The sequence below is a fragment of the Hemitrygon akajei genome, chromosome 22, assembly GCF_048418815.1.
Source record: "Hemitrygon akajei chromosome 22, sHemAka1.3, whole genome shotgun sequence".
NCBI lineage: Eukaryota > Metazoa > Chordata > Chondrichthyes > Myliobatiformes > Dasyatidae > Hemitrygon > Hemitrygon akajei.
The window spans coordinates 59,214,739-59,229,698 of NC_133145.1; the positions used below are offsets into that span (position 1 = coordinate 59,214,739).

The following is a 14,960-nucleotide window of genomic DNA, read 5'->3' on the forward strand; positions in this document are numbered from 1 at the left end:
TGTACCATTCTTTCATCTCATCATTACAAGATGTTGAAGATTCAGCAACACCTGGACATTCACTAGCAATAGATTGCTGCCAGTGGCAACAAGCCCACAAGCTAGACATGCCACTAACTCAAAGATAAGCACAGAAAAAGATGAAAATGCTCACAAAATTGGGGGAACATATGTGGAAAAAGAAACAGGGTTGGTGTAAGAGGTTGAAAACTCGTCAGAACTAGGAAAGAAGGAAAAAAATTAGGATCAAGATGCAGAGAGGCTGAAGGTACAGGTTCAGCCGTTTTGTTTGTTGGTCAGGGGAATCAATACCTCTGGACCACCATCACCTCTAATGAAGCAAAGTCAGAAACAGAGATTGGGTACACAAAGGTAATCAAAAATAATAGAACAAATGTCACCAATTCTGGAACATCAACAAGAACCATACTATTCAAGCTATTAATCAACCTAAGAGTGTCAGAACTTAGCTCACAGCATAAAGCAAACCAATATCTGAAATAAATAATCCAAAAAGAGTACTGGGAATAAGAGGAGTTCACATAAGAAACAAATCGTCAGATATGCAATAGTGATCCAAACAATTTTACATTACATCAAGAGACAATAAGTATTTCAGGAACTTAAAGGATGAAGGAAAACAATTTTCCATAGACAGTATAAAATCAAAATCAAAACAGATGGAGACCATAAGTTGCCCAAATAAAAGATGACAAAATGGCTGGGATTTGTATTTCATCCTGCAACCCAGAGAGTTTAGGGAAAGAATTTATACCTCCATCCAAAACCGCAAGGAAGGAAAGGGCATGGGGGTGGGGGAGGGTATAATCTTAAAACAAGAACTCATGAACTCAAGCAGGGAATGGAAAAACTTGTTGGGAGAAGTTCATTAAGCATCTGTAGTAAATTAGATTGTGGGAACAGAAATAGATCCTCTTGTTCCAGTTCCACCTTTCAATGAGATCCTGACAAATCCATTATCAAACTCTGTATCTCCATACATATGCCCTTACTTGTAAACATTCAAATTAGAAGTATGAATAGGTCAGTCAGCTTCTGCAGCTTGCTTCTCCTTTGAATAATGGTTAACTACCCACCTAATAATCTTTCAAACCCTTGCTTAAGTATATTTCTACCTCTATCTTCAAAATATACAAAAACTAGCAGCAACATTCAAAATGTCAGAGGATCTCAGTGGGTCAAGCAGCATCTACAGATGGAAATGGATAGCCAATGTTTCTACTTCCACTGCCCTTTGAGGAAGAATGTTCCAAAGAACCAGGGGAAGGGGGGGTGGAGTGGCCTCACCTCAGTATTTTAAATAGTTTATCCCTTCATCTAACATAACATCCCCCCACCCTTGCCTTTCCTTCACAAAATTATTGGAACATGCCCTTGATATAATGAATATTCTGATTCTTCAAAGGTTCAATCACAAAATCAACAATCAGGCACTGAGAGGAAGGCATCATCTGTTGGCAGAAAGTCTCAAAGACCAAACTACAACTCCCCCCTTGACATGTATATTCTTGACTACATCTCACAGCAACTTATTTAAACCATATTGCTGTACTCCTGATCAACAAGTCATCCAAAAGGACATATCCCTATTAACCAAACCCTCAGGAGTAGACAGTATTCCTGCTGTAAACCTAGAGCTCAGTGAAACACTGCAGTCATAAATCTACACTTCCATCGTCCACATCTAGGAAGAGAATAAATTAATGTAACTCGGATGCCCTAATCACAACCATCTTCAGGAAAGGAGGCAAGACCAATGCTAACTACAAATTGGTCACTTTGTTGGCTGTCACAGGTCACGACATTGACAGGATCCTTCTGACGTGCTCCTTCCCAGAATCCCAAGTATGAATGCTTTCAGAGAAAAAAAATGGCCATTCTCCACATGACAACTTCACAAGAAAACACATCATTTGGGGCACTGGCTATTTTCTGGCCTTTGAATCTATCAAACAGTAGGGCCGTGGTTCACAATTCTCAAATTTGGCTTCCTAGAGAAACTCACCTCCATTTTACTTGCCACCACAGCATGCAAGCCATGATAGTAAATCAACAGCTCTGCAACAAAGCCATTGGAATGAAAACCGCATCTTTATCCCTACACATTTTGCATCCTCGATGATGCTGCATATCTCCAACAAACTTCCATTGGGAATGGGAAAATGTACACCAATTTCAATATCTTGGCAAAGGCAGATATGAATGATGAAATTCGTAATTTCCTTCAATGAAACTTCAGTCAATACAAGAAAATGATATTTCCAGGTCAAGATCCCTGATAGGACACAAAATTCACCATTTCCCAGGTAGCATTTCGCCCATCTCTCTTATGAGTCTTCAATCCAGACTTGGACTTCATAATCAGGCACCCCTGAATATATAGGAGAAACACCACTCATGTCTCCATAAACCCACTGAATTCATTGCAAAGGTAACTGAACTAATATTGCCCTCTCCCAGACCAACATATACAAAAGTTCAAACACGAGGAAATTTGCAGATGCTGGAAATTCAAACAACACACACAAAATGCTGGTGGAACACAGCAGGCCAGGCAGCATCTATAGGGAGAAGCTGCCTGGCCTGCTGTGTTCCACCAGCATTTTGTGTGTTGTTGTTATATACAAAAGTTTAGTATTTCTAAATGGAACTATTCAACATACATATATATATACTATTGCATCATATTACAGCTGCAAAGTTAAAATTTTTTGACATATGCCAGTGATATTAAACCCAATTCTGATTCTATCCATACTTTAGTCACAGCACATTATTTCTTCAGAAACTGTAATAAAATGGCTGAAAAAAAATTCATTTTTATAAAATCACATTTAATTTACAATCTTAGAACTTTACTATTGAATATATACTGTGGGAAAAGATACAACATCTCCAATAAAAAAAAGTAATAATCACTCCTGGAGCAGATTTTCAGACAACCTCTACCAGTTATATGTAAATAGTCACTAAATTTACTCCAGAAAGCCTAGGCTCCAATTTAAACAACAAATCCCTGGGCTAGGATGCCCCAACTAGCAGTATTTTCTCTCTACCATTCCTCTTGATATCTGAAAACTTTGATAAAACCACTACATAACCTTTAAATTTGAGGAAATACAATATCAGCTTCTATACTCTTCTTCAGAATTTCACTGCAGAATTTTGTTAATACCAATTATTAACTTGCTAAATCTACCCTCCACTTAATTCAAGATTTGGTGCTCAGAACTGGTTACAGTTTCATTCAGCTGCAGCACAAATACTATGCCAATCCACCAAAACCTTCTAAATATAAATTACATCAATGTATTTACTCTAATCATTTTCTGTAACAGTAGAAAATTGTTCTAAATCTAGTGTGACTTGATATCTGCCTATGCCAATTTCTTTTTAACACAACTTTTACCCATTTGATTAAACTATTATTAAAACTAACACTAGCAATCCAGCAACCAAAGATATCTCAAATCAGAATCCGGTCTGTTACCACCAGCTTATAGGATGTTAATTTTGCGGTTTTGCAGCAGCTGAATAGTGCACTCTGGACAGTACTGGCTTTCTGTATCTCTGTTTAAGCTACCTGTAACTATGGTGAACATTGCTTCCCCATTAGCAGTCTATGCAAGACACAAGTGGTCACATTCTGCAACTCAGAATTTCAATTGAATGTCCCAATTCTCTCTTTTGCTCTTCAGCCATTTTCCTAGCGAGGACAATAATCTACTTCCAATTAACTGAGCTTCAGCTTCAATTCAGACTTCGTATTTCCCAATAACAGGTGCAAAACTAACTGGCTTTCCATCACATTATTCCCTTTCTTCATCATTATTAAAGAGCAGTGTGACACGCACCATTTTCCAAATTAAAAGAGTATTTACAGAATGCAAATAACTGAAAAGTTATGGCAACAGCTTCCTTAAAAACCCAGGGATAAAAACCCTTTATTGAGCTTTTGTCCTTCAGAATTATAATCGTTCTCCACGGCTTCATATTCATCCATGAAAACCTCCCAGTGACCATTAACCTTATAGTTATCCTTTGCTCAACACCATTAAAATGGGTAACCTGGTCATTCGTACATTATTTGAAAACTGTCTAATGTGCATAAATTTAACGCCACATTTACTAGGCCACAACTCTTCAGAGTTAATTCATGAACTGTAAAGTGATTTTGGAACATCTCAAAAAGGACAAGAAAGGTCCTATATAAACTTAAATTATTCTATTTAATTGTTAACCTTCAGTTGTAATGTATTCTTCATTGCTGTTATTCTGTTTTTTTTTAAATGCAATTAACTTTTGGGATGTACAAACTATTCACTTTGACTACCAGCAACAAAGTCATTATTGACCATCTTATTTTCATTTGCAACATGATTGTTATCTGCACGTGGAGGGGGGGGGGGGGGGGAGTTTGCAGATTATGTCATTAGTTGGTTTGGTTGGCCACTGGAGCTTTTGCATCTGAAGGACAGAATTTAGAGTTATATCACATGAAATCATTTTTTTTTTAAAAAAATAACCATCATTGATCTGTAACCTTGACACTGGTTCCATAAAATGGAAGCTAATATAATATAAACCTATTAATTTCTAGTATCTACATTTTGGAAATTACATTAATAGTCACCAGTAGATCAATCTTCGATCATAAGGCCACAAGACAAAGGAGCAGAATCAGAAAACTCAGCTCATCAAGACTGTTCTGTCACTTTACAATGGCTAATTTATTATCTTTCTCAACCCCATTCTCCTACCTTCTCTACACAACCTTTGACGTCCTTACTAATCAAGAACCTATCAAGCTCCACTTTAAACATACCAAATGACTCAGCTCCTACAGCTGTCAGTGGCAATGAATTCCACAATTTCTATATTCAAAAACTCTATAGATGTACCACACGGAGAACATTCTGACAGGCTGCATCACTGTCTGGTATGGGGGTGGGGGTGGGGGGCCAACTACACAGAACCAAAAGAGGCTACAGAAAGTTGTAAAATTAGCTCCATCTTGGGTACCAGCCTCCATAGTATCCAAGACATCTTCAAGGAATGGTGCCTCAGAAAGGCTGAATCCATTTTTAAGGACCATCACCCAGGACATGCCTTCTTCTCATTGTTAACATCAGGAAGGAGGTACAGAAGCCTGAAAACACGCACTGTGCAATTCAGGAACAGCTTCTTCCCCTCTGCCATACAGTTCCTAAATGGACATCGACCCCATGAACACTACCTCACTTTTTTTAAATATATACACAGCTGAAAGAAAAAGTTAGTGAACCCTTTGCAATTACCTGGTTTTCTGCATTATGTATAAAATGTGGTCTGATCTTTAGCTAAGTCACAATAATAGACAACACAATCTGCCTAAACTAATAACACACAAACAATTGTACTTTTCATGTCTTCATTGAACACACTGTTTAATCACTCGAAGTCCAGGCTGGAAAAATATGTGAACTCTTGTACTTAATAACTGGTAGAACCTCCTTTAGCAGCAATACACTCCACCAAATGTTTCCTGTAGCTGCTGATCAGACTTGCACTAAGGCAAGAAGGAATTATTGACCATTCCTCCATACAAGAGTGTTAGTTCATCATTATTTCTAGCATACCTTGAATGAACAGCCTTCTTCAGGTCATGCCAGAGCATCTCAATTGGGTTATGGTCTGAACTTTGACTTGGCCATTTCAAAACACTAATTTTCTTCTTTTTAAACCATTCTGCTATTGATTTACTCGTGTGTTTCAGATCACTGTCTTGTTTAATTATCCAACTTTTTTTAGCTTTAGGTGACAGACCACTACACTTGACACTTACCTGTAAAATGTCTTGGTACAATTTTAAATTCATTGTTCCCTCAATGACTGCAAGCTGTCCTGGCTCTGAGGCAGCAAAGCAGCCCCAAACCATGATGCTCCTTCCACCATACTTCACAATTGGTATCAGGTTTTGGTGTTGGTGTGCAGTGCCCTTTTTCCTCCAAACATAGCAGTGTGCATTTCTGCCCAAAAAGTTAAACTTTTATTGCATCTGATCACAGAATATTGTCCCAGAAGTGCTGTAGAGCACCCAGGTGGTCTTTTGCAAACTTGAGACATGCAGCAACATTTGTTTTTGGAAAGCAGAGGTTCCCTCTGTGGTGTCCTTCAATGAACACCATCCTTGCTCTGTGTTTTTCTTACAGTGGACACATGAACAGAGACTTTAACAAGTTCTAGTGATTTCTGCAGGTCTTTTGCTGTTACCATTAGTTCTTTATCACATCCTTGCAGCATTGCATGTTGTGCTCTTGGTGTGTTCTATGCAAGATGTCCACTCCTAGGGACAGTAGCAACAGTAATGAATTTCTTCCATTTGTAAACTATTTCTCTTATGCTGGACTGATAAACACTCAGGTCTTCAAAAATACTTTTTTAGCCTTTTCCAGCTTCATGCATCTCTACAATTCTTCTTTTAAGATCCTCTGAAAGTTGTTTTGATTGAGGCACGGTGCACATAAACCGATTATTTCTTGAGAAGAGAAGGATCTGTCAGTAACCTGATTGTCTCTCTTTTTTTTTAAAAAAACACAGGGTAGGGAACCTCTACAACCCACAATGCCAATCTCATCTCATTGATTGGAAAATCTGACCCCAACAGCTTTTGTAGAAGGCATTAGTTACCCCAGAGGTGATTGTTTAAATGGTGTGCTCAGTATTGACAAGGAGTACAATTGTTTTGTTATTAGTTCAGACAGATTGTGTTTGTCTATTATTGTGACTTAGATGAAGATCAGACCACTTTTTAATGAGTAATTAATACAAAACAACAGGTAATTGCAGAGTTCACAAACTTTTACTTGCAACTATGTTATTCCTGTTTTTTAATCTATTTCACATATACACACATTTACTGTAATTGATCCACTTAGTTTTTATCTGTCTGTGCTGCTGCTAAGTTAACAAATTTCACGACACACGCTGGTGATAATAAACCTGATTCTGAAATTCATCACCCTCTGTCTTTTTGAGGTACTGCCTCCTGAAGACATGCAAAGGGTTGCGTTGATGATGGAGCTGGCTCAGTTTACAACCCTCTGCAGCCTCTTATGATCCTGTACATTGGAGTCTGTGCTGGAATGAGTCAGAATACTCATAACAGAATTTGTAAGAGTCTTCAATAACATACAGAATCTCCTCAAACTTCTAACGAAGTAGAGGCACTGGTGTCCCTCCTTCATGATTGCATCCATGTGTTGAACCCAGGATAGTTCCTCTGAGATACTGATACCCAGGAACTTGAAGCTGCTCACCCTTCCCACTGCTGACCCCTCAATGAGGACTGGTGTGTGTCTTCCTGACTTCCCCTCCCTGAGTCCACAATTGATTCCTGATGCCGAGTATGAGGTTGTTGTTGCAACACCACTCAACCAGCCATAAGATAATATTGTGAAATAACCTGGGTCATTTTGCCAATTTAAAGACTACACACGAGCAAGATTTTCTATTTTGCAAAAGAGCCTTTGCAAATTTTCTTTATCACGAAGGTCCAAGAAATTAGAATGTACAAAGATTTTTTAGCTGGTACTTGGTACTGAGCACACAAAAGATAAAATGCTTAAAATACAAGTGATGCATCTCATGTAGTAGTCCTGTCTAGCTGGTTACCTGTCAAAGCCTCAAATCTATTCAAGAATATTAATAGTTTAACTTACATTAATTTTTAAAAATGTCATTAATTTGTCATTAATTTTAAAAATGTCTAACTTTTAACCTGCCCTTTGAGAATTAGCTTTCAATTTGATCACTAACAAAATGAAAAACATTCTTTCTACATACCTAAAATGCCTTCATACCAAAAATGTCAAATATCTTAAAATTTTATTCAACTATCAAAATTCTTTGAGTTAAGACATGCAAAGCTTTCACAACAGCTTTTATATTTGTGGAACTTACTCTGCATTAGTGTCTCACTGTTTACCCTACCAACACTCAGCTTGTGTGAAAATAAGAAGAAAGGAAAAATCCAAGTCGGAAATCATTGTGTTCTTTATGCTTGTTCTGTTTTTGTATGCTGCATCAGATCCAGAGTAACAATCACTTTGCTCTTTTTTCTCTCCTTTACACTTGTATACTGAAAAATGACAATAAACAATTTTAGGTTTTGATTTTTGAATTGAACAGCAATGAAACGGAATTGCTGTAGGTATGGAGCTCTTAAGACAGCATATGTAGAGTCAAACTTAACCATCTCCTTTCCCCAGCATTTAACCACTCAAATATTTCGTCCTTACCACTCTCAAGGTAAAAAGCACCCCTCATACCTGCTCCCTGTTCTCTTTCCCCTTATTCTTAACCTACAATTTTTTATACCTCTTATGAGGAAAAGTTTCCTGCAGTGCATTGTCTATAGCCTTCCAAATTTTATGTCACACCTCAATCATGGCTCCACCCTGAACCTCCTCTAGCCCAGGGACAAAAGACATTAGCTTCTCTGGTCTCTCCTCATAACTGAATTGCTACATCCCAGCCAACATTCTGCTGAATCTTCTCTGCACTCTCTTTAGCACTCTCGGATACATACTATATCTTGGGAATCAGAACTGTGCAAGTACTCCAGCTGAGTCTGACCCAAGTTTCATAAAGTTGGAGTAAATCTCCCTATTTCCACATTCAGCACTTTGACTAAAGAAGGCCAGTTAACCTGTATGCCTTCTTAACTACATTACTTCCCTGCAATGCCACTTTCAAGAATCAGTGGGCTTGTATTCCAAGGTCCCTGCGTTCCACAATACTCCTGAAGACCCTGTAATTCATGTTGTACATTCTAAACTCATTAGTGCTCCCAAACTCCCAAAACCTCACAATTGTCTGGATTAAACTTCACCTGACATATTTCAGCCAATTTCACCAACTCCTTGTTCTCTCCCTGCACATTAAGATTTGACCATCATTTCACTTAAGTGCATATCAGCAACAACTTTGCTAAAACTCCAAAATGCCAGCATACTCTGGATTTAGTTGCAAAAACCAAAACTGTCAATTAATTTACTGGACCTTATCCATATTAGTACAAGACATTTTAATTCAAACATTGGTTGACTGGTACATGGAACGAGCTGCCAGTGGAAGCTGTGGAGATAGGTTCAATTACATGTTTAAAAGATATTTAGACACATACTTCTAGAAAAAGATTAAAGGTAAATATGCTAAATGCAGGCAAATATGACAAACTCAGATAAACATCCTGGTCAGCATGGAGGAGCTGGAACAATGGGACCATTTCCAACTGCAAGATTTTAAAACTCCATGAATGCAGTACACTAGACTGGAAGTGCAATTTTTCATGTGTATATGCTGCCCAGCTGGGATGCCCCAGAAGGCAGGTTATACAACACTACTTGGACATAATATTAGCAAGATAATATTCAGACAAGAGAGTTCAGTTGATCGTTCAACAGCTTCATTATTTCACCCTATTACAAATTCATTTTGTTCCACCCATAGGTCCTCCTCAATCTTCTCCGCTACTTGTTCCAGTTTCTTCTCTCAGTTCTAATGAAATGTCTTCAATATACAACATTGTTTCCCTTTCCATTGTCAAAATGTTATCTCTTTCAAACACAATCTCTAGTAGGTGATAGGAAGCATACTGCCTTACATTAATATTCAAAGTCTACCATGAAATGTCAGCAAGATGCAAAGATTATTGACAACAGGTGCAGGAGTAGGCCATTCGGCCCTTTGAGCCAGCACCACCATTCACTGTGACCACGGCTGATCATCCACAATCAGTACCCCGTTCCTGCCTTCTCCCCATACCCCTTGACTCCGCTATCTTTAAGAGCTCTATCTAGCTCTCTCTTGAAAGCATCCAGAGAATTGGCCTCCACTGCCTTCTGAAGCAGAGCATTCCACAGATCCACAACTCTCTGGGTGAAAAAGTTTTTCCTCAGCTCCGTTCTAAATGGCCTACCCCTTATTCTTAAACTGTGGTCTCTGGTTCTGGACTCCCCCAACATCAGGAAGATTATAATTGCTTATGAAAAAAGTACCTAATTGGGAATCATTGTCTCTTGGGAACATGTGTATAACAAAACTATCAAGGGAAAACAATAAAATTTCAAAATAACTTGTCCCTAACCAGATTACCTCAGTACTCTTGAAAAGAGAAAATTACAAAATAACAAGGCAATGAGATAAGGTAATGTTGCAAAGTCAAATGCAACTATAAAAATAATGCTCTATATACGGTATCAAGTTCAAGCCCTTTCAGTCTTTCATACATTTTACTGAATTGAAGTTTACCTATCACAATTTCTCAATAATTCACACAAGGAGTTACTTCTGCTGATTTTGTTTTTGTGGTAATGATTGAACAATTACTTCCTGCTCTTCACGGATATCCTAAAGGCACTTGATTCACAGGAACATCCACAAAGAATCTCATTTCAATGCCTCAAAAAAAAAGTGCGTCAGACTTGCAGAATGCACATTGAAAATGCCGCATTGGATACTAGAATATGCAAAAAAAACTTGATGTCAACAAAACTACTGGCTTGAAGACAACATGACTGTCGTGACTTCATCAACAAAAACCAACAAAAATCTTTCCTGTTACATAAATTTTAATAAAACTTGCAGCGAGTTTGATATAACTTGTATTTAACTAATCAATTTTATTTGCGGATATATGCTGAAAAAAATCTATTTCTATGTGCTTCATGCTGACAAAGGCTTGCCTAAATTACCACAATGCAGCCTTTCAAATCGAAAGAAATGGATTTCGGCTTTTCGGAAAACAGGACACACAAACTGAATCAAAAGATTCTTGGAAGAATTCCTTTCAAATTGTTAACACATGAAGATGTGGCAATTTATCCTCACCTCCCAATTCTCTATCATCATTTAACAAAGTAACAGCGACACAATACAAATTTACCCATCCAAACTAATATCTAGATGCATCAAAAAATGCCAAGAGGAACATACCACAACTCTAAATATTTCTGCTAAAACGCACTTTGGGCCAAAAGTCTGAAAGGATTTTGTATTCTACAGATTTCAGATTCAGATTTATTTATACCATGTACATCAAAACAGACAGTGAAATGTGTTATTTGCATTAACAACCAACATATCCAAGAGGTGTTGGAGGCAGCCTGCAAGTTTCGCCACATATTCTGGTGCCAACGTAGCATGCCCACTTCTCGGGGCAGAAAAAACACAGCACAACAAAACAGAACCTAGCAAACAGTATTTTGGACACATTTTCAACCCAAGTTAACATTTGGAAATTATTAAAATTCTTTGATTCCTATTTAATTAAGAAATTCTATTTACATTGACCAGAAGTGCGTTTCCGAATTGGGCGAGTTCCATTACTACAAAGTATACTTACATAATAATCCTTCTCGTCAGGAACCAATATTTCCTTCTGTGCCTGTCATATCCTATAGGCTCGTGGCGAACATATGGTTTATTTTTCTGAATTTCAGGCACACAATCAAAAACACCAACCACTTTATGTGCCACGCATATCTCACACTGCCATTCATCCTCTGGCACCTCTTCAAGTGGCGGCTTCACACATTCCAAATGGTATACTGCTGAGCAAGTTTCGCAGCAGAGAAGATCACCCAGCTTGTGACATACACGACAGTGGTCATCATACTGAATTACACCCTCAGACATTAACTCCTCACGGGCAATGTTCGTTGTCAGGAACTGATCCACTAAAAATTGAAGAACTTTGATTTTGTTTTCTATTGGTCCATATGGGTAGTCATCCTTTTCCTGATAAGGCAGTACATGATGGTATTCTGGGTCACTTTCACAATAAGCCCGTACCAGTTCTGGCCACGTCATTCCATCTATAAGGTACAATGTAGAATTGATGCTATCTTTTAAGTCAGCAGGACCAAAGGTGGTATTAGAGGAATCCTCTTCTCGTAAAATAGCTTTCAATAAAGCAATGTGCATTTCCGCAATTAACGTGCATTGCTCTTGACCAACCACGGCAGCACAAAAGTCTTCAAAACGGAAAGGAGAAAGTCGCAGGACTGTTCCAAAATTATTCAACACCTCATAAATAGCAATAATGCTCATCAGCTGTTCAGTGGGCACCAATAAATCCTCAGAACATTTTGGAATATCAAGAGGAATAATGTCAGTCTCTTCAAATAGAGGCGACCGTGGCCGGTGGACCCTCATCTGCCTTCTCCTTCCTGTAAATGCAGTAGAAAAATATAATTAAAATTTGTTCAACTTTCAAATCTAATTCTAAGTTCAGTGACAATACTTCTGCATGTCTATGTTTTTAATTCAATTCCATTATTTTTGTTAAGGCAGTGGCATGTTGACATCCAAATCTACATTTGGCTTTTGCTCCATGTGTCAAATATTGTGGGTCCATGGATGACATGAATGGAGGGCACTCAACTGCTTTCTCTCAAACTAGTTGAAGACACTGGTAACCAATATTAAAAGCATCAAAGCTTTGATTACATGGAACCAGTTAAGACACAATCAGAAATTAGATGCATTCAATAAATCAATAAGAATTGCATCTTTGAAATCTTTATAACTAAAAATAGGCTACACTCAAATACTAACCAGCTGTTTCTCAAGTTTTTTTCCTCTTTTTATCATCAATTACAGTATTTTACTTTTTTATTGCATTATCTTAAAACCAAATAAGGAGAGCTTGAAGAGGTCTACTTCTGGAGATAAGACCGTAAGATATAGGAGCAGAAGTGGGCTATTCGGCCCATCAAGTCTGCTCTGCCATTCAATCATGGGATGATCCAATTCTTCCAGTCATCCCCACTACCCTGCTTTTACGCCCTACCCTGTGATGCCCTGGCTAATCAAGAACCTATCTATCTCTGCCTTAAATACACCCAATGACTTGGCCTCCACAGCCACACGTGGCAACAAATTCCACAAATTTACCACCCTCTGACTAAAGTAATTTCTCCGCATCTCAGTTCTAAAAGGACGTCTTTCAATCCTGAAGTCGTGCCCTCTTGTCCTAGAATCCCCTACAATGAGAAATAACTTTGCCATATCTAATCTGTTCAGGCCTTTTAATGTTCGGAATGTTTCTATGAGATCCCCCCTCATTCTCCTGAACTCCACGGAATATAGCCCAAGAGCTACCAGACGTTCCTTATACAGTAACCCTTTAATTCCTAGAATCATTCTTGTGAATCTTCTCTGTCACTTCTATAATGATAAATCCGGAATTTGAACATCAAATGGCTCCAATCTTGGATGCTTCAAAAATGAGATCCATGCAAATAGGTAAGGAACATAATATTAAAGTTTGCAGAGTCTTCTCCAGAGGCTAAATGAATGACCCACAATGCTGTTAAAACTTCTAGTCTTTTGTTCTGTCATCCAATTGCACAAATGCATCATTGCATTGGGGTGGAAGAACAGTTCACACAGCTCCAGAGGCTTGGGTGTAATATTCTGCTTCCTCATTCTTCCTGTTCTGATTCCCTCCTCTTCCCATCCCCTACCCCATGTTCCAAAAACAGGCGACTTAGCAGGCAACTAAAAAATGGTGGGTGCCAGCAATGTGTGGGGAAATGGGGATGCGGGGGGTGGGGGAAGCAAAATTAGCATGGAGAGCCTGTATCTTTAATGCATAACTTACACAGACATTCATCAGAACACTGTCTTTGGCTTTCATTATCCAATGTTATGATGCTTTCTGACTAATGACCATTACAAGTTAACTACAGGAAATGCAGCCATTTAACACGTCAACATATATCTTTTCCATCCCCTCACGTAGAGGATGGAAAATTCCCAAATTTTCAACTCTCAGATAATAGACTTACAGGAGAGGTAAAACAATTCTAAAAATGTTTAAAAGATGGCAACAAGGGCAGCTAGATTTCTCACATCTTCCCTCTCGCCTACTGGAATACCTACACTGGGTAAGACATCATCAAGATGTGCAATGGAATACAAATATACCAATTTAAACTTCTTGCAGATCAATGGGATCACTTGTCTATTCCAAATAGAAGCCAAAGTTTTAAAAAATACACATAATATACTTTTAGAACTGTAAATTATTTTGTGAGAGCTGAAGCACAACCCAGATCATGGATGAACTTTAAAATAATTGTGACATGCTGCTGATAAGGCAGTATATTGAAGATAATTATTATTTACTTTATGTAATTGTAGTATTTTGCATAAATCAGTAAGCATATTTGTTTCTGGGGAGCAGCTTTTATTAATACCTTTTTGGAAACATTAAGTCATGTCATTAAATTGTGACTGAAGAGTATTTTTCCTAGTACATATCCCTTTAGTGAATTGCAAGTCTTTGCTCTAATCCAAGTATGCAACTGGTTTAGTTTGCAAGATCTGCTGCACAAACAGGCAAGCTCTGAGTCAAAGGGTGAATGGAAAAAGTGTGTGCATCAGGAAAAGCCAAGACGAAGGTTAGAGATCAAAAGAGTGTGAGTAGGTTGGATAGTCTGGGCAATTGCAAAATACATTTAATATTGCAGAACACATATTTTTAAGTAGGGCCTTGGCCACAGCAGGTTTCAGAGCCTATAAGGAAAAGGAAATATAAACAAAAACTATTATAACTGCTTTTCAAATTATGTCAAGAATTATTTGTATTTAGAAGGTATCTCTAATATAAAATAAGGCATTCACAGAAGACAAATCAAATGAAAACCTGCAGAGTTTCTGGGTGTCAAGATCTTTGAGGACCTAACCTGGTCCCAACATATCCATGTACTTATAAAGAAGGCAAGACGGTGACTATACTTCATTAAGAGTTTGAAGAGATTTGGTATGACAACAAATACACTCAAAAACTTCCACAGATGTACCTTGGAGAGCATTCTGACAGGCTGCATCACTGACTGGTATTGGGGAGGGGGGGCTACTGCACAGGACCAAAAGAAGCTGCAGAGGGT

At 38.1% G+C, this 14,960-nt stretch overlaps 1 protein-coding gene across 13 annotated transcripts in view; it reads right to left on the reverse strand.

Annotated features, from left to right (window-relative positions):
* bptf (bromodomain PHD finger transcription factor) overlaps positions 1 to 14,960 on the reverse strand; it is a 174,142-nt gene that overhangs the window by 145,100 nt on the left and 14,082 nt on the right. For all 13 annotated transcript variants that reach the window (XM_073026381.1, XM_073026379.1, XM_073026383.1 and 10 more), the window contains exon 2: positions 11,408 to 12,233. In XM_073026381.1, the coding sequence (XP_072882482.1) occupies positions 11,408 to 12,233 (826 nt within the window). The remainder of the gene's footprint in view (positions 1 to 11,407; positions 12,234 to 14,960) is intronic.